The 21,669-nt window shown below is 40.2% G+C and overlaps 1 protein-coding gene across 1 annotated transcript in view; it reads left to right on the top strand.

Annotated features, from left to right (window-relative positions):
• The window catches only part of LOC126426593 (uncharacterized), a 62,996-nt gene that overhangs the window by 6,981 nt on the left and 34,346 nt on the right, over window positions 1-21,669 (top strand). The window contains exon 3 of the mRNA XM_050088487.1: window positions 2,470-2,636. Within this exon, the coding sequence (XP_049944444.1) occupies window positions 2,470-2,636 (167 nt within the window). The remainder of the gene's footprint in view (window positions 1-2,469; window positions 2,637-21,669) is intronic.

Below are 21,669 nucleotides of genomic sequence, written 5' to 3'. Positions count from 1 at the left end.
TTCAAAACGCCAGAAGACATAATAGAGAAAATTAGGAACATCCCCCCAACAGCAAAACTTGTATCTTCTGACATTACATCCACGTACACACACATACTCACAGAAGAAACTATAAACACTATAGAACAACAGCTAAAGTACAAGAAATTCCCAGAAAGACAAATAAATGAAATCTCATCCATTCTTAGTCTAATCACTGAACAAAACTACTTCACTTTCAGCAACAAAAAGAGGGGCTAGCCATGGGATATCCCCTCAGTGGGAAATTAGTAGGTATATTCTTTGATCATATAGAGAACACAATATTCAACAACTTTTTAAAACAAGATGAGTACAAAATAATTGACTGGTATCGACACGAGGATGACACAATTGTCTTATAGATGAAACACAAAACAGTTGAAGAGCTACACAGTAACATCAACACAGTACTACCTCAGTCCCACTTCACAAAGGAAAGAGAAAAAAAAAAAAAACAAGAATTTAAATTTCTTGAATCTTACAGTTACAAGAAACAAGCACCAACATTATTTTTCCATCTTCAGAAAACCCACATCCACAACCACTGCTACCCATATCGATTCTTTCTGACTTATCTCTTAAACTGCAACGTACTGTTTATCATTAGTACATTGTGATATGAGTCTATATCTACTCCTGCGTATGCCTTTCAATCCACTATATCATTTCGGAATCTATGTCGGACCATGATGTAATCTAACTGTAGTTCCCCATATCACCCAGCCTTTTCCAATTATACATCCTCCTCTTGCGATTAAGAGTATTCGCTATTACTAGCCGAAATTTATTACAGGACTGAGTTAGTCTTTCTTCTCTCTCATTCCCTATCCCAACCCCACATTCTCCAGTAACCATTTCTTCCACGTTTATCCCTACAACTGCATTCCAGTCTCCCATGAGTATTGGAGTTTCATCTCCCTTTACGTACTGTATCACCCTTTCAATACCTTCATATACTTTTTCTGTCATCTTAAGCTTCCGACGTCGGCATGTACTATCTGAACTATGGTTGTCGGTGTTGGTTTTTTGTCGATTGTGATACGCGTAACTGTATCACTGAACTGTTCACTGTAACACACTCTCTGCTCTACCTTCCTAAAGAATCCTACTCCCCTTATACTGTTTTCTGCTACTGTTAGTATTACCATAATAGCAGCCCAAACTACGACAGTCCCGCCCCACAGCAGAACCCATGGATAGAGACCTGCACCGGTGCCTGGTCACCTACACAGCCTTGTACGACGATCCCCAGTCGACGTTCGAAACCTGTACTCGCCGGTAAACACAAGCCCACTCCACTGATCCAGGTTCCGTTTCACGTGTCCCCTTAGGCAATTTCTTCGCACTCCAAGGTCCCAGGTAGTTGTTTATTGTTGTTCGTAGTGGTCGCCTAGTGACCACATTCATCGTGTGAAACTGGCTACTTACTGACTGTGTCGACGAGCCTCCGAGTTGACACCAAACTGAGGGAGTACTTTTACAAATAGAGACTCCTGCAAAACACAAGCGGAACTGAGCCCACAGAGTTCTACCTCCGTGATACAGAGGCACACAGGCAGTCATATGTGCCCCTGGATAGGACCAAAATTTCCTGCAGCTACTTCCTGAATTACCTTGGTGTCTCCCTCTCCCTGTCACTGTCATTTATGCAGCACTGCGAGGACCTGTGAAAGTCGTTTGGTTCTATTCTAAATCAACTGCACTACATTCCTGCAAAAAACTGGGGAGCAAATGCAGACAAAAAGACAACGTTGCAATTTGTCTTGGTTATTGAGCTGTTGCATATTGTGCTAAAGCGTTAAGGAGCCATGCTGACTATTAATGACATTGCTACAACAGCTCCCACTTAGGGGTTGCATGTTCTGTCAAATTTTGTCCCTGCTAATCTCACAATCAAGGATGCCAAGGTACTAATTCCTAAGACAGGGTGCAATAAGTATTCAGTCCAACTGAGTAAGGTAGCGCAGTATGGTCTTTCTTGTCACGAAAGACCAAGATTCAACCTCATCCAAACGGCACAAGAGAGACATGGCAACGTCTTGAAAACGTGGTATTACAGTGGAGGTGCTGCTCGTGACTATGACGCCAAGGAGCAGACGGTGAGCCATGTTGTGGGGGAGTGCCCACTCCATGCCTTTGAAGGCGGTCTGCCGTGCTTGTCCAATCATAGTTCTGGCTGCATGTTTGTATGTGAGTTCTCGTATTTCATCAGAAATGATCAGTTCGCCATAATATGTTAGCAGACTCGCATACCAGCCGTAATTTACGCCAGAATTCCTGTCTGACACCTCGATTCGTCTCTAAGGGGCTGGCGACCTCTATCAATGGGAAACGTAAAATCTGGAGAAGGGCAAGTTCAGTTTAGTTTTCACTATTCTATTCTACAAAATACAGTCAAGTTTCAGAGTATCATCTGTCACATAAGCTGAATCCATTTTATTTTGAAAGGTTGAACAACATGGAATGGAACATGACAACGCTGCAAACGGATGACCTGAGGCATCATATCCTGTCCCAGTCAGCGCATGCTATTGGACGCATCACAAGAGCCACGTTCGGCAGGGTGAGATGTGAGGGGCGGCCTCATGTTCAGTTTCAGTGGAGGAATAAAACTGGTGAGTATATTATTTGGAAGTTCGTTATTGTTAAATAAAGTGTAATGTGCTCATTTAGGTATTCTATAAAAACTCTCGTCGATGCTTATGAACACATGATGATGGAGTTGCACCACATTTGAAAATTCAGTCCTAATAACAATGCATAGAAATAAAAACATCAGAAGTAAATAATAATCACACTGGAGAAAACAAACAGTTATCTAATCACAACCGATCGCATCTAACAAGAGAAGATGACCAACCTGGTCTCACATACAAAACGCACACTTGCAAGGTGTGAGCCCCAGCTGTCTATGTCGCGCGGAGATTTGCGCCACGATTATGACTGTACGCAGTTAAGACCTTCTGAACAAATAGGTTTTTAACGCTCGTGTACCACTTGTTTCTGGCACGCTCCACTGCGTTCGCCCACTGTCGGAGCTCGAACTACTGTACGGTACGGTGAGTAAGAGGTTCGCGTTTATAGTGCCGGTGAACCGACAAGCGACAGTGTGGCAGCTCCAGGAGCAGTATACAGTGACGGTCAGATTGCCACGTTTAAACGTCAAAGCTCGCGACAGTTGTGACCGGTAAGCGTCGTTATATGTGGCTATTCGACTAACTCTTACACGAGGCAAAAGAAACTCTACGAGCGTTTCGTTGTGCTACTATTTGTACCTTGTGATTTAGTTGCGGTAGTCATACAGAAGACCCGTTAAATGGAGAGAAGAATAGTTGATTGACGTTAGACTCTTCTTTATGAGAGGATGGTGGTGACAATCATGACGATACCCTTTCACCACGATCATTTTCGTCAAACAACTTCATTGGCACAATGCGACGGAGACGTAAAATCACGAACTGACTGTTTAGGAAGCTTGCTTTGAAGAAGTAATATTGTCAGATTTCACCTTGCCTCTGCCCGTAACAGAGATCTGTGTGTGTGTGTGTGTGTGTGTGTGTGTGTGTGTGTGTGTGTGTGTGTGTGTGTGTGGGTGTGTTTTACAAAAAACTGCTGCAGAATATGTCCTAAAATATTGCCAAACAGTGTTAACCATATATGCGCATGGCATTGAAATACTATCTGCTCATATTGCTTACCCGTTTTTCATGTTAAATAACATGTGTTCTACTCGAAGAACAAAGTTTCGAAGCACATGGGGCAGACGTGACCGGCTCCACGCACGTCTTCCCACACTTGCGACGTGAAGCGGGTCTGAGGGCTCTGGACGTCACCCCGCTGCACAGTACTCTGCACTCGTGCATCAGGCAGCTGCAGTGGGGCGCAGCCAGTGGCAGGCAACCTGCACCTACAGAACTCTAAAAACTCTGCATTCAAGACGTCTAAAATGAGTTATATCATAAGTATGGCCATTTATTTTAAGAGAGGGCGGGTGTTTGGCATCTAGGGTTGAGATCTCGCAAGTGTACGTTTTTCTCCTTACAAAAGAAGGTCGAGTTAGTTATGTTTACGTGGAAGGTTACAAGTAGTAAACATGAAGGTTGAGGACAGATTTCATTCGATGTCAGATAAGGAGAGATCATGCTGACACAGGAGTAGAGCACACCGCCTCTAGCCTCGACAAGGGCCTGAGTTGGCCGACAAAGAGAGTCCACGAGTCTCTCCAGCTGTGTCGTGTTCAGCTGACGTCACTCAGCAGGTCCCGTAGAGCCGCCAGACCGCAGCGACGTTGAGACCGCCGCTGCCCACACGCTGGAGCCAGACATCTGCTGTGAGGCTGAGACTGGATGGCTTAGCGACCATGTCGGGATGCGGCAGGGCGGCTGAGTGTTCGGTCTTCCAGCCAGGAGCGTGTCCACGCGGTCTGTGAACACGGCTGCTGTCTTGGAAGCGTCCCCAGGGCACTCAGCATGAAGCTAGCGCACAGGTCCCGATTAAAAAATTACTATGCGATGTGATGCGATCTAGACTGCACGCTCACTAAACTTCAGCACAGATCTGAGACACGTGGCGTTTTAAGACTCCCGTTCATTGTCGTTGCGATAAAAGTGTCAATGCAGGAAGGTACTGCAACTTTTCCGAAATTTTTAGACCTTTATTACCATACGCTACAGAGCGTACGGGGATCCACTACACGATGCCAACCCCAGCAGAACACACACTAAGAGTCGCAAGAAACGACAGAGCCCGTGTCGTTAGAAATAGTGTAAAGTGCGTTATAAAAAGCAACGGAATTTGGCACATTGTGTACATTTATTTACTTCTTTATGCGTTTATTCCACCTGATAAAATTAAGGCATTAGTCCACTCTCTTACATATAACCTAACATCTCAATGAGTCAACATTACGACATGCGAAGTACACGGGCAGCACACGGTACTGATAATTATACTACTTCTGCTAATAACGACAACAACAACAATGGAGACACATAAGAACACACTTTTCTCTTGATAGGACATGCACAACTGTTCATACACATCCCAGTGATAAAATCAACTGCTGATGTACAATTTTGCAACTGTAGCAGGTATTATCACTGATGACAGAAATTAATGTATGGGGTTTCATAAATTCCATATGTCATGCTTTATATCAGAATACACATACTACAAAAATTGTAGCTCTGCATCTTTAAGTTGACTTAGATGTAAAACAGTGTAACTGTTTCAAACTGTGGATGCATTACTTTTACATGTTCGTTCGCCTTTCTTTTAACAAATTACATAATGATAAAAATATCAAAACTTTACGTATTGCAATTACATAACATTATTGCTTCAGTACAAACAGTCATGATTGCACATGACGTTTGGCCTTGGAGCGGAGTGGAAGAGAGGGGAGTCCCTTTCTCTCTCCCTCTGTCGCTCTTTGTTTTGACTCGCAACCGTCGGTAGCTATCGAAAACTCTCGCTTCCCCACGGGAGGTATGCTTCGAAAAGGATCGAGGCACAGGAAAGTTCCATGTGAGGTAACGTCCTGGTGAGACTCTTCTTAATACTCGTACATCTGTATTTATGGGAAGAATTTTCCGATTATCTACGTCTAGAAGTCGAAATCTATAGTTTTCTAAATCCTGCTCTTAGATTGTGTGGCTCCCGTAGGGCCAGATATAAGCTCAGATCTCAATTGAATTGCGATGAAGAGTGGATAGGAGTTTAAGAGAATTGTCTGGAAGAATAAATGCGGAAAGCAGTGGGACACTGAAGTGGAGATCATTCATGAAATGCCTCTGAATTTCTCTTGGCTGTAAATGCTATGTTGATGAATATCACACAGGCAGTTCATTTGAACAGGAATGGACATCTATGAAAAGGGCATCACAGAAGTTGGACAGACAAATAACTGGCAACCAATGCTGTACAATCGCAATAAAGTCATGAGATTGAAACGTCCCCTTTGAACAATTTATACATGACTGTGCTTAAACTGACACACAATATTTTGTTAGCGCAACGCAATCTGACTTTCAAAATTCCCTACAAAAGAATGGCCCTGACTAGCATTAAACTATACCTTTCACAAATCACTTACCTCACAAAATATTCGCTGCTCAAGCTACTGCAATACAGCGAGCGCCACTACTGCCAGCTAAATAAAAGATTCAAACTACTGAAGGCACTAACTACTGATAGGGATAGTTAGCAAATGAAAGATATTAATAGAGAACAAACAATGTATTTACCTTGATATCATCATATATAAATATACCATTTCATGAAAAATTACAAAACTCCGCCATCTCTCTCCCCACATCCACCACTGCTGGCGGCTCACCTCCAACTGCGCAACGCTACGCGCTGTTCACAGCCAGCTGCCTAACACTACAATGGCGAGTATTACAACAATGCAAACTAGCCACAGACTGCACACAGCACAGCCAGTGATTTTCATATTGAGCGCTACGTAACGTTGCCAATAAGAAAACATAAACAGCCTACTTACATATAGAAAACATAAACAGCCTACTTACATAGAGAAAACATAAACAGCCTACTTACATAGAGAAACCATAAACAGCCTACTTACATAGCCCCCATGCTCCCCACAAAAATTTTTACAAATGGTGTTGGGCACTGGCCAATACAGATTTGACAAAAATTTTTCACAATTACAGTAACAAAGATATAAAATGCACACACTTATTGATACAATGTTGGTCAAAAGCTAAAATTTTCTCACAGTCCATAAAGACAGTCCTGATCATTCATTACGGTGAAATATAGTGTTTTTCTCAAAGTCTGAGCAGTAGAAGAAAATGCACACAGAAGTAGTGGATTTCCATGCAGTCTTGAAGAAGTAGTGTTGTCCTTCCAACGGAAAGACAGTGCTGACTCTTGACATGCAGACAGGTAATGCTCCACAACAGAGCAAACCCACAGCAGAGTCATTCGACGTTTTGAAGAATATTGGTTGGTATGTCATCACAGAGCAGACCCACTGGAGTCCTGGTAGAGATTACGGTATTGGTGGGCCACCAAAGATGCAGACCCTCTGTAGTCCTTGTAGAAATAATGGCGTTGGTGGATCATCAGAAGTGCAGACCCACTGTAGTCCTTGTAGAGATAGCCAGCAGCCATCTGTTGCGATTGTGCAGGTGCACATTCACCATCGAAGAGTCTTGCGGAGAATATAGCAAGTCCATAAACCACCACTTGTGCACTCACAAAGTTTTTGGAATTGTCCTTAGAACCAGCAATGCTGTTATCCAGTCCCTTGCTGAATTATTAATACACTTGCAAACACTGACAGTCCCTACTTCTCACATATTGTCCATATACTATGACCAACAGAAACGTGTGCAGTGAAATGTAACTTACAAGTTAATAATATCATGAACTGGTGACAATTACAATTTTATAACATAAGAATACAATTACAAAGGTACAAAATACATCATTAAAGAACATAATAATACAGATAACATTTGTAGTACAGGCTTTACAAAAGAATCGAACTAACATATACATCAGTGGAATTATGACATGAGTACATACATAAAAGATCACAATAACTTTTGAAACATCAACTTTACACATGAGCATTAAACAGAATAAATAATGTGTAAGCATATTTATAAGGTAAATAACATATTATTAATGCCAATTATATTTGAGGATAACAGTATTCCTCATCATAGTGAATGTAGCTTAATATTAAAAGAAGAAAAAAATTCTATGAAACTACACAGAGACAGGAAGAAAACAAATACACAAGGGTACACAAACATATAGTGGGATAACACCAATAGGAAAGGACAGGGTTCGTTTTCAGTGTAACATTTGGTACTGCAGTCCAACCCAAAACTTCATATATCTTTCCTCTTATTTCATCCTTTGTTTCCACCAAAAAAAATTCGATCTAAGCATGCTTTCTGTATTTATATGTTCACACATTTCTTACCTCATTTTTATTTTCCATTATCTTACCTCATCATTTATTTCCTAGAAAATCCTACCTATACCTGCTTTCTGTACATTTTTCGTATAGATTCTCAATGCATTTCTTCCAATTCATCGCAACTCATTCTCTTCTATAGTCTACCCCCTCTTAAGCTAACTTAAATCTACTGAGCTCAGATGCTAAACTAAGGGACGAGGCAATGCAGCATCACATAACAAATCAACACAAACAGCAATGCAAAAAATGCAAATTGGCAAAGCTAGCAGCATAAATGAGCAAAAGTCAAATTCAATAACACTATGCCTGGCAAACAGCAGCAACTTATACCTAAACATGACATAGCGCAAGCAGAAAAAATATTACACTAAACAACAATGCAGATAAGGGAAATGTATCATCTTAATGTCTATGTAATTAAAGTGGTGCACCACAAGAACTGATTGTAAAAAGAAATATTACCATGTACTTGAAAAGAAAATTATGTGTTACTGTTACTAGATCCTTCTTATTGTTCTTTCCTTTCCAAGTGCTCCTTTTTTAAAGAATGTGGATCATAAAATAATTATTTAATAGATCTGTTGACAGAAAGTGTTCACATTAGTAAATGCATTTTATTTTATAAAGGCAATGCTGCAACACAGCTGGAAAACAGATGTCAAATGAAATAAGCAACTATGAAAAGCAAAGCATAAAAATATCATTCAGTAGTCATGTGACATTTCATAAGTTAGTAGCTCTCAACTCTCGTAGAAAGACGCTTGTCGTAATCAGGTGTGCAGATGTACGAATATTTCCCATCAATTCATAAGCATTTCAGTAATTAGCACAAAGTGCGAGTAATCATATGTTTTCAAGTAACGAGGGTGTCGCATTAGCGATGAAAGGCACACCCTAATGGCTTGTTCTCCAGGTGTTTGACACGTCCCACGTCCCCTTTTTTTTTTCTACCTGTGCCGCTGAAAAGGGCTCGCAATAATGGCTTTTTCTCCAGGCGTCTGACACAGCTGGGTGCCCGCGACGCATTATGTGCAGGTGGTCACTTAACTTTCGTACGGAAATATTTACGACAGCAGTTTCCGCTACAGAGACAGTCGCATATAAAAATATTTCACAGGTCAAGAATTTGCGTTACAAATCTGTAGAAACAAAATGCTATTGATATAACAGTGTCCAAAAAATTTTCGTCTGCATTGTAATACATTCATACATATACACACACATTTCATAACTCTTAAAGTACGATTCTTGGTTTCCAACAACCTTTTCCATAAGTCAGAGTCCCTAATCCCTACTCCTTATTCCTTACCTTATTACACATATACGTATCCATCGACACTCGTCAATATTTCGTCATTATAAATATGAAGCATAATCAAATAACTCATATAGTAGCCTCAGCCTATTAATCGTAAACATACCTCAGCAGCATAATACACATCGTCGTCGTCGTAAAAATAACATCATAACACCTCAGTCAAATCTCAAAATCGTCGTAGCTTCCTCCAATAATTAAAAAAAATTCTCTGCTCATGTCAAAAGTGTCATCTGCCTCAAACGTACTTTAAAAATCATGAATCCATACCAAATACATCATTCAAAGCTCTCATAGTATCACAATGGTTCCGAAAAATATGAACATTTCACAAAGTACAGACAAAATACAGTTTCATAAGTGTGAAGTTATCCAACTGTGTAATTACGTAAACATGTGTCACTGACGTAGTAAAAAACATGTTTATCTCTCAGTTAAATGATCAGATAGCTGTGTAATTTGTGTGTTAGAGAAATATGGTACCGATGTGTAAAGTTGTATAAGCAAATACCATATTAGCTAGGCTCCTTGTGCTTGCCAAACACATGGTACACAAAGTAAGCGTGTACGCCCCTGAGGATAAATGTAATTATACCCTCAGGTGTTACAAATTACAGCAATGGAATGAAATGTATCACGGAAAACTTTCTTTGTAATTAAAAAATCTTTGAAAATAAGTGTTTTAAGTATAAGATTAATCACTCAAATGCGTGTCCTGTAGCGCTAAATGCGCGTCTTGTTGTAAGATAATCTCTGTGGAAGTGTCGTAGTTATCGTCCTCTGTAAGCAAGGTTCTGCTAAAGTCAATGTACTTACCTCATGAAACACAAAAGTGAAATGCTTTGCGTATAGATATCTTAGTTATTATGCTTATTGGCGTGATGAAGAAAGTACTGTAAAGTAACGTATTGTTATGCCACGAAAAAGGCTGTCTCATTGTTGCTATACCACAAAAGTTACTACTAAAACATGTTTTTCTTCCTAGAAGAATTCAGAAAACTGTGCAGATATAAAACAGATACACTGCAAAAGCAACATTGTAAATTGTCACTCATTAGTAGCGTCGTGATAAAAATCGTGTAGCTGTCACATAAACTAACCTCTGTGTCATCTGGTATCTCTCAGAAAGTACTTTAAACCCAGAATGTATTTTCAAGTAAACCAAAAGTTGCATTAAAATCTCATTAGCAGTACCAGTATGTGTCCTAAGTATGTAAGCCTGATAGTCGTTACGTAATTGTGCAACTAACAAGCAAGAAAGTACAAATACAACACTGTGTCGTCTGTTCACTATAACAATGCATTCGTAATTTCTGTTTAAATAAGTTCTCATGGTTCTTGGCTGGATATTTAACTTCAAACATTGTTGCATGGTAACAGTTTCTAAAGCATACTAGTAACGTGAAGTGAAAAGTTTTATGGCAAAGACAAAGTTAAAAAGCAGATTATGTTTCAATAAACGGTTTTACATGTGAAATGTGGTGTAAACCTTTACTCTTCCTAGTGCACAGAGTTTCAACTTCAAAGCAATTGTCATGTTGTATACATCGGTAAAGAATGCTAAAATTTTTCTCAAGGCTAGAGTCTTATGTTATTTTTCTCGGAGCCAGCGGGCGCACGCGGCTGCCTGCTGTGCGAGTCATTGTCTGTCTCTTTGTTGGCGCGCGAAGTTATTGGGATTAGGAGACCTAACTTCTACAAATTCGCCTTGCCGAGAGGGCCCAGCTCTGTTAGAATCCCGCCAGTTCTGATGCAATTCAGGTCTGTCGTTACGAATATATCGTCTGTCGTCATGTCGGTAGATTCCGTAGTTTCTTCCTTGTCCGTCACGTGGTGGAGAATTTCTCCCTGAATCGTGACTGTGCGCCGAACTGTTGCGTCTGAAGTTATTCTGCCTCCCTTGATAATAATTGTTTTGGTTCCCACATTGTCTGTTTCTCTGATTGTCTCTGTGATAGTCATTACTACAGAAATGCGATCTTTCCCTGTAGTTATTACTACTCTGCCAACGGTTGTCATACGGGTGGTGTCTGTTTTGGTCACGATTTGTGTTGTGAGAATAGCCTTGTCGTGTCAAGTTATTACTTCTTTCATCGCGGAATTGCGACGGATGTGACCTGTAATTGTTGTGTTCCTGGTTTCGCGTTCCGCGATTGTCAGTGTCAATTTCTAATTCTTGTAACAGTCCCTGAAATGCTTCAATGTCGTCTTTGCAACGTCCTGCCAAAATAATATGTCGTAAATGTTCAGGCAGTTTGATTAAGCAAATGCGGATGAGTTCTGAGGGGCTGTATGGGTTTGACAGGTACTGATTCTTGTGCAACATGTCTTCAAAATATTTCACAAGACTGGAGAATTCAGATTGTTCGAAATGTTTCATCGTTATGATACCATGTTTTACCCGGTCTTGTGTGGCTTGAGACCAATATGATGAGAGGAAGGCATGGTAAAATTCTCCTTCACTGTGGCAATCGTGAATGACCGATCGCATTCTTACAGCTGGTTCATTCTCTAAGTAGCCACACATAAATTCTAACCTGTGCTCCAATGACCAGTTGGGAGGGAAACAATGAGAGAATTGATGGAGCCACGCTTGTGGATGAATGTCGTTGGCAGAATTCTTAAACGTTTTGAATTTACGTGTAGTAATGAACAGCTTATAGTCAAAATCATCATGTCGGCGAGTCGCATATCGGTCATTGTTAGGTCGTGTCGGCCGTTCCATCTCAAAATTCGGTGCACATTGCCAATTTCTTTCATAACTTCCGAAATGCCCTGTGTTATTATTTTGCGGCTTTTCCGTGTTTCTAAGTCCCTCTTCCCAAGTTGGGGCACGAGTATCCTCTGAAATACGTAATTCTTGTATTAACTGTGTCAGCTGATCTTGTACTTCCCGGATTTCTCTTTGGTGTTGCGTATTAATCTGATTCTGATTTTGTTTGAATTTCCTAATTTGTTCGCACTCTTCAGTGTCAGTGAAGGCTACAGGTCTTGTGTCATTCAGATCATCATCTACCTTTGTAGATAAGTTAGTGACCTGATCCGAAAGTTCGGCTACTTTCTCCGATAGTGAATACATTTCCTCAGTGTGTTTTTCTGAACCAAGTTTCAGAGTATCTACTGTGTCCTTTAAGTTTTCCTGAGTTTTTGCAAGTTGCGTAACCGAATCGGTAGATGCAACTGAGTCAATTTTAGCCCACAAGGTCTCATGATTTTCATGAACAATGGCTTGCAGTTCTTTTATGGCTGCTTCGTGATTCTGTAATGCATTTTCATGCCGCGAAAAAATAGGTTGAAAATGCTCACAAATTTGTGTTTTTACGTCATTACAGACTTTTTGACATTTCGATTCAATGTTATGTAACTCAGTGGTTAAATCTTCACGTGTTTGTTCAAGTGTAGTGTCTAACTTTTGAAGATTTTGTTCCATTGTGTCTAACTTTTTGAGATTTTGTTCCACTGTGTCTAACTGTTGCTGTGTTTGTCTCTGGTGTTGTTCCATTGTGTCTAACTTTTTAAGATTTTGTTCCACTGTGTCTAACTTTTGAAGCTTTTGCTGTGTCTGTCCCATTTGTTGTATTAATTGTAATAACAATGCATTGGTGTCTGAAACATGTTCCTCAGTGCTTTTCGGCAGTGAATTTACACCGGAAACATTCACATTTTGACAAGCAGAAAATGTGTCTTGACTTATTCGAGAAAACGGTGAGGATCCAAAACCTGAATCTACAGTATTTGCGAGATCGTGTCGTGTCATTTCGGCTTCCTGAGGCGAGCTATTGCCGACCGGTCGATCGATAATGCTTCCCTCTTCACTAATTGTTTCACTGTCCACGCCATTGTTTGACGCCCGCTCCATTTCCCTGTGCACAGTTACCAAATTACTACTTTGAACATTAGTAAATTCATTACTCGGCGGCGCTGATAAGCTACGCTCGTCATCACTATTATTTCTCAGTTTAGTTTGGAGCCTAGTGTTACGTTTTTCACACGCCATTATTGTCACAGTATTTCACACGACAACACAGAAAAACACAATTTGAAGATCAAAAATAAGAGAACACATTAACATAACACTGAAAATAATATCTAGTTAATTACAGCTGCGAAATACTTGGTGCAAATCTATATGCATGCCACAACTGTTTTACTGTACAACAATGAAAGGCTACAACTACAAAGGAGATTCTCTCTACAATTACGCGCTAGCAATAAACAAAAGCTACACTAAATATACAAACTACAAGAAAAAATCAGAAGATTCCAGTGAGGTATCCTAGGCTAAGGGTCGACGTTGTCGGTGCAAATGCACTGCCGAAAAGCGTAGAGAAACAGATTCCAGATACTAATACATTATTATTGCAATTAATGCAACAAATGAAAAAAAAATCAGAGACAAACACAGCAAAAGCTTATGTAAGTAGGCTGTTTATGGTTTCTCTATGTAAGTAGGCTGTTTATGTTTTCTCTATGTAAGTAGGCTGTTTATGTTTTCTATATGTAAGTAGGCTGTTTATGTTTTCTTATTGGCAACGTTACGTAGCGCTCAATATGAAAATCACTGGCTGTGCTGTGTGCAGTCTGTGGCTAGTTTGCATTGTTGTAATACTCGCCATTGTAGTGTTAGGCAGCTGGCTGTGAACAGCGCGTAGCGTTGCGCAGTTGGAGGTGAGCCGCCAGCAGTGGTGGATGTGGGGAGAGAGATGGCGGAGTTTTGTAATTTGTCATGAACTGATATATATATTATGACTTGTGATGATATTAAGGTAAATACATTGTTTGCTCTCTATTAATACCTTTCATTTGCTAACTACCCCTATCAGTAGTTAGTGCCTTCAGTAGTTTGAATCTTTTATTTAGCTGGCAGTAGTGGCGCTCGCTGTATTGCAGTAGCTTGAGCAGCGAAGATTTTTGTGAGGTAAGTGATTTAGTGATTTGTGAAAGGTATAGTTTAATGTTAGTCAGGGCCATTATTTTGTAGGGAATTTTGAAAGTCAGATTGCGTTGCGCTAACAAAATATTGTGTGTCAGGTTAAGCACAGTCTTGTAAGAATTGTTCAAAGGGGACGTTTCAAGATGTTCAATTGAATCTTTTATTAGAACATGTTACGCGTTTTGGGATTACACCCATTTTCAGACATATGTTACAAACAAGTACAAAACATAAGCGAACAGCATACTCAACACGTCTCAACGTTACAGAAAATGAGATATGGTCATCTGAGTTACGTACCGCAAACTTCAACTCCTTCCTACCCAACCAGGCGTTCAGCCTCTACAATTCAAAGAAAGTGTCGAATAACATATGACTGCGGCTCGAGCAGTCTTGAAGCAGAGCGTATACTGACGCTAAACAAGTCAACCAGCAGCGAAGCGCCCTCGCTAGGGGGCGCTGTATGGTCATGTGCTCCATGTGTTAACATGTAATTTAAGAATAATATACTCATCATATAAATCTAACAGGGTGTAATTACTTGTGTACACGTTAACACTAAAAGTTTCTTAATTTTTTTTTTAAACTCCAAATTTTTTTACATTGCCATACTATGCCTATAGCCAGTAGTGGCACTAAACACAACTCAAACCATATGTCAATATAAAATAAATAATAGGGAGAGGGGGGGGGGGGAGTTCCTTGGTGAATAAACCTTTCAACCTCTCAAATCTCTAAAAGAATACCACCAAATTAAATATAACCAACATTATCCATCATAAACTAAATCCCTGTGACCAGCTCGCGTACACAAACGTCTTAGGTGCCATCTGTTATAGCCAACGGCAACCACATCGGCGGAAGCCATCCGCCTATCGAGTTACAGCCAAGTGATACTCATGGGCCATGATTGTCCAAACAGAAGCCCCTCTACCACATGGAAAAAGTTTAATGGTGAGAGGAAGAGCATTTTCATAAAGTCGCAAAAGATACGTGGGCTATACCTCATACATTCCTTATATAAACTAGTGGCATGACAATTGCCCCAGTCCTACCTATGCTATCCGGAGACCAGAGAACTATAGATTTTTAAAAAACAAATACAAAACATTAAAAGTGTTAAAACTTTAGTCTAAAATCAATAAAATAAACCATGGTGTCACCAAAGAGCACGCAAAGGGCACTGTGGTGAACAAATCTGTAAATGCCAACCTATACGCCCATCTAACTTTCCCTGTATGACGTTAAACTAGCCAACCACTCGGCAAAAAACCTAGCTTATCATAACGGTACGTGGACAGAACACCACCAGCTCCTATAAAATACACAATCACACTTCTAATGAGGGGATGATAGATACCAAGTTCAAAATAGTATCCGTTCAAACAAGTCAGAAAACCAGTTGTTCCCACCGGAAGCCTGTTTATTAAATACTGGGTGTGCAGCGTGCTGTATATGCGCATAGATCTCCAGATCTTCAGAGTTATCTAAAATCTTCCCTTTAGGTTATAAATGCTGAATTCTTAGGCTATCTTCTATCAGGGCCCGCTTTTGGCCAGTCTCCCTCATATGACACCCCAGCCCACTATTATTACTATAGTTATGTTCTGTAAACCTTGTGGCAAAATCCCTATCCGTCTGGCCAATGTATGTCCCAGCACATCCCCCACACTTAATTTCGTATACACCGGATTGCTTAAGCTTATCTGTTTTCCCTTCGTCTGTATGTACTAATATTCCCCCCAACTACTTCCTTGTATGGAAGCTTACGCGAACGCCAGCCTTCCTAAGGGCTCTAGTTGTTTTTTGGCAACATGGTCCAACATATTCCATTGACACAATATTACTATTTAATTTTTGGCGGCCTGACTGCCGCGTCTTGTTAAGAATTTTAGCTCCAAACTGTCGTATAAATTTTTCCGAGTACCCATTAGCCCGTCGTAATTACACCCTGTTAGATTTATATTCTGAGTATATTATTATTGAATTACATGTGAATGCATGGAGCACATGACCATGCAGCGCCCCGACACCTTCTTTGAGTTGTCAAGACTGTACGCCTGGTAGGGTAGGAAGGAGTTCAGGTTTGTGGTATGTAACTCATATGGCCAGATCTCATTTTCTGTGACGTTGAGACGTGTTGAGTGTGCTGTTCACTTATGTTTTGTACTTGCTTGTAACATATGTCTGAAGATGGGTGTAATCCCGAAACGCATAATATGTTATAATGAAAGATTCAATTGAACATCTCATGCGATTGTACAGCATCGATGGCCAATTATTAACATAAAAATGATTGCAGGCCTCAGACGGGATTTTATGTTCCATATATCAAACAAAGTTAGATATAAGGAGCTAAAGGAAAAGAAACCTTGGCAAACAGAAAAAAACACTGCAACTGATCGGTAAATGTAGAAGGTGCAAAAAAGTTCAGAGGAACACAGGAATACAGCAGTATAAGTCACTTGGGAGCGAAGTAACTAGGGGTAGATGTGAAACCAAAGTGAAGTGGCTGTTGGAAAAATGTGAAGAGAAAGAATAACACATGGTCGTCTGAAAGATTTATTCATTGTACAGATTACTCAAAAGAACATTTGACGTAATTAAAAGTGAAGACGTCATCTTTAAGAGAGCATTGGGAATTCCCCTGTCAAATGCAGAGGAGAGTGTAGGTAGGTGGAGAGAGTAAACTAAAGGCATATACGAGGGGAAAGACCCGTCTGATGACTTGACAGAAGAAGAAATGAGAATCACAACGGAAGACACTGGAGATCCCACATAAAAGTCAGAGCTTAACACAGCTTTGGAAGGCACAAGCGATAGGTAACATACCTTCGGAGTCTCCGAAATCATTGGCAAAAGTGTCAACCAAGAACTACTAAAGTTGGTGTCTAATATAGGGGAATGGAGAAGATAATAGAGGATATGATAGATGACGATCATTTTGACTGTCAGAAGGCTATTAGCACAAGAGAGCGGCACGTCTGACATTGTAACTGATGAGGGAAGCAAAACTTGGAAAATAAAATGGACACATTCATAGGCCCTGTAGACCTAGGAAAAGCATCCGGAAATGTAAAATTCTGAAAAATGTTCGAAATATTGAAAAAAATAAGAGTAAGTTGCAAACTACTCACCAAGCAGCAGCAGAGCACACACATAAAAGACTGTTGTGATTGACAAGCTTTCTGGCCAGTGGCTCCTTCTTTAGGTAGGAGGGTTGAAAGGGGAGGAAGAAGGGTGAAGGAAAAGGACTGGAGAGGTCTAGGAAAAGGGGTAGATTTTGGAAAAGTCACCCAGAACCGCAGGTCAGGGGAGACTTACCGTACGAGATGAGAAGGGAAGACTAATTTTTGGGGACTGCATCGGACGAGATTTGAAAACCTAAGAGCTTAAAGGTAGAAGACGAGATGATATGTACGACAGAGATTACTGCTAAGACATTTATCACAAGTTATAAAGAGTGAGACGCTAAGTGCATTGTACATAACAGAGGTGGGATGGGGCGGTGAAAAATAGATGGGAAAGACAATGAAAGATGCAGGAAACTGAAACGGAGTGAAGCAAAGAGCAGTTAAAGTGATAAAAAGCTGGGTGGCGAGAACCAAGGACATGTTGTAGATCTAGTTCCCAGCTATGGAGTTCTGGGAAACTGGTGTCTGGGGGAAGAATCCAGATGGTGAAACAGGCGCCGAGGTCACGAATGTCATGCTGTAGAGCACGCTCTGCCACAGGATATTGTGAGTTGGCAGTGTATATCCTCACCCTATACCCATTCATGCTAACTGATAATCTGATGGTAGTCATGCTTATGTAGAAGGCTGAACAGTGTTATAATAGCTGGTATATGACTTGTGTCGTTTCGCAGCTGGCTCTCCCTTTGACAGAATATGTTTTCCCAGTTACAGGGCTATTATAGGTGGTGATAGGAGGACACACTCTTATTAACTTGTGATCACTGTTTTAGCAGTAATCTCTGTCTTGCATGTTAGCCTGTGTTCTTTAAGCTCTCAGGTTTCCAAATCCTGTCCGATGCAGTCCCCAACAATCAGTCTTTCATTCTCATCTTGTACGGTAAGACTACCTGACCCGCTGTTCGGGGTGACTTTCCCAAAATCTACCCCTTTTCCTAGACTTCTTCAGTCCTTTTCCTTCACCCTTCTTCTTTCCCCTTCAACCCTTCTGTCTGAAGAAGGTGCCACTGGTTCCAAAAGTCTGCCAATCACAACAGTCTTTCATGTGTGTTCTGCCGCTGCTTCGTGAGTAGATTCTTTTATCTATCCTATTAAATAATTTTATCAATAATTGTTTGTTTTTGTTGTTACAAAACTGACATTTGATGTTAGTTGACTTCGTTTGGCCAGGAACATCCTCTTTGGATGTTCTTCTCTGCTTTTCATGTTCTCTTTAACTTGGCCATTACGAGTTACTTTATTCTCAAGGTAGCAGAATCTTTCAGTTGGTCTAGATCCTCATCTACAGTTCTGACCTTAAGTTCAACACTGATCCCATTTCTGCTAGACTTCATTCATTTAGTCTTTCTTCGGTTTAGTCTTAATTCATAGAGTGTACACATTAGATTGTTCATTCTATTCAACACTTCCTACAATTACCTCTCCCTTCCACTGAGAACTGCAATGACATCAGCTATTCCCGTCATTGATAGCCTTTCAACACGAATTTTAACTCCATCTCTGAACCCCTCGTTTATGTCTATCATTGCTTCTTCGACGTACAAATTGAATGGTAGGGGCGATTACATGTATGTCTTTCACCGTTCCTAATCTGAGCAGTTATTGGTCTTCCTATTTTTTCCTCTTGTTTGATGTACATATTGCACGTAACCCTTCTTTTGCTAGGGGTTACACTCATTTTTATGAGAGTTTCGGAAATCCTGCATCATTTTAAATCATCGTACGATTTTTATCTAACTACAAATCCTATAGACGCTTCTAGATTTTCCTTAAGTCTCGCTTTAATGATCAATCGCCAACCCAGAAGTCCTTCTCTGATGCCTTTACCTTTCCTAAAACCAAATTGATCGTAATCTAGCACTTCCTCAATCTACTTTTTCCTCTTATATACATATTCTTGTCAGCAACTTGAGTGTGAGAGCTCTTTAGGTAATTGTGCAGATGTCCTCGCACTTATGTGCCCTTGCAACATACAGAACTATGTGAATGATATTTTCCAGAGATACTGATTGTTTATCTCGAGAACCAATTTGAATAATAATTTGGCTTCCAAATTTCTCAAGAATTTTCGAAATTCTGAAGAACTCTTCCATATGCCTTCCACATGATTTGATCGCGAGTCTTCCTAACCCCTGTTTGTTTCTGTGGGCTGGGGAGGTAGGCATCTCGACGACCGCTGCTTCCCGTGACGTCTCACGAGGCCACCTGAAGACAGAGCAGCGTCGACCTGACCGCCACAGGCAGAAGCGACTCCCGCCGCTGAACACCACAGAACGCCCTACACTATGCTGCTTGTGGTGTGGTGTCAGTGGTAGCCACAGATCTCAACCCAGGCTACATCGGTCTGCCTGTGATGGCTGGTGAACTTTTCAGCACTCTGTTGTCTCCACCCCAACCCGTGGCTATACATTCTGGCAGTCGTTGCCCTACAGCCAGATGCCAGTGTAATATGTCGGTACTATGCTCTCAAGTCCCTCATGCCGAAGATTCGTTTTTTTTACAAAGTCGTAAAGATGCACGTTCCTTGGACTTTCTCTTTTGCGATTTGCCGCTGAGTAATTCCAATAGCATTAGGAACGCAATAAACATCGTGTACACACATCATTCTCCATCTTTAGCAATGTCTTTTCTGTACTGAAAATAAGCTCGCATAAGGACGAAATGCGAAAAATAATGCAGTATTTTTCTTAAAGACGTCGTATCTGCCATTAACTGTAACATTATTTGTTGTCACGACTACATTTTCAATCCTATGCACTTTATACAGGTATACAGCAATAACCGAAAAGTGAAGGGCAGAGGGCATGTATAGAACGCCGCTATCATCCCATACATGAGGCAGTTATATTACAACAAATGCTAAAAACAGCACATCACTTACATTGGGCCACTGGAGGTGTCAAAATTTACGAATCTTCTGACGTGTGTATATCTCACTGTTGTCTCTGTATGTTGAGCCTCCTAACTCCGAGTGTACATCAACTTTAGATGAGCGTAAGGATCATAGTTATGGCATAAGGTAAATTTATTGTTACTGATGTTAACATCACTAACATGAATCCCCTCAAATCACTCACTGTTCATGATGTTTATACGACAACTGAGGCGGTTGGTGGGGAACATATTCACAAGTCGTTTCTTCTTTGTTCTTAGCAGTGATTATACATCCCACAGTAAACGTTTTCTATCAGAGTATCTTAACATCGTGTGTACATTCGTTAACGGAATTTGCCATTCTGTTTACGATACAATCATTTGATGTAAAGAAATAAAATAAGACATATCTTTATCATGATAGGGCGTAATAGTACGTATGGTATCCATCGTCAAAGGCTTACAGTAGCTTGCCTGCTTATGAAACCATGGCAGTAATAATCATATATATATATATATCATTTTACATATGTATTCTTTGTACCATATTAACATCACAAAGGCATAAATCGCCTTCACAACAAATTTCGTACATGAATTGATCCACTGGACAAATAAAAAGAAAAAGGAGTACAAAAATGACGTAAAGACATGTGATGAGATACTTATCACAAATTACAGAACATTATGTGTATCACCATGTAATTGCAAAATGTATCGTTAATATGTAAGGTACTGTACCAGTACAAATGTAGCCATACATTTCCATGGCCCTTAGAACGTTTAGGCCGAGAATGGCTTTTTCAGCTACACTTGCAAAACACCTTATTCATTTTTTTTTTTACTGAATTATTCAAATATATTACTTATGTTAAAATAAATACACCCTAATTATAAAAACGTGTATGAGTGGACATAATTCTTTCTCATTTCCATACACATCATACAACTCACAGGAAACGTCGTAAAGACTACTCATATTATAAAACCAGCATAGACACGATCCTGTGCAAATCGTTACGTCCTATGCTTGTCAGTACGTCAAAGTCAAATAGCTAAACTATACATTCTAATTTATGTTGCTTTCTATTATTAGCACGTAAAATTGACTGGAATTTATCTCAAGATCTCTTATTTCTTAAATCTATCTTATTGTTGGGCAAGCTGTGTGGGTGATTTTTTAAATAGTTGTATATTTCCACTTCTTCAGATATTTTGATACTTCTACCCTTAGGTTAATTTTTATTACCGGATCTACGTTATGTGATGGTACTCCTCTCTCTTTGCTTGATGTGCTCTTTAAATTTGTCGCTGGAATATGAGCTTTGTAACGTCCGGTCAAGGTGTCCGTGCTATAACTCATACGATTACT

Source organism: Schistocerca serialis, chromosome 11 (genome assembly GCF_023864345.2).
Source record: "Schistocerca serialis cubense isolate TAMUIC-IGC-003099 chromosome 11, iqSchSeri2.2, whole genome shotgun sequence".
NCBI classification, from domain to species: Eukaryota; Metazoa; Arthropoda; class Insecta; order Orthoptera; family Acrididae; genus Schistocerca; species Schistocerca serialis.
The sequence above is the reverse complement of the archived record's forward strand: the minus strand, read 5'-3'. Positions and strand labels throughout refer to the sequence as shown.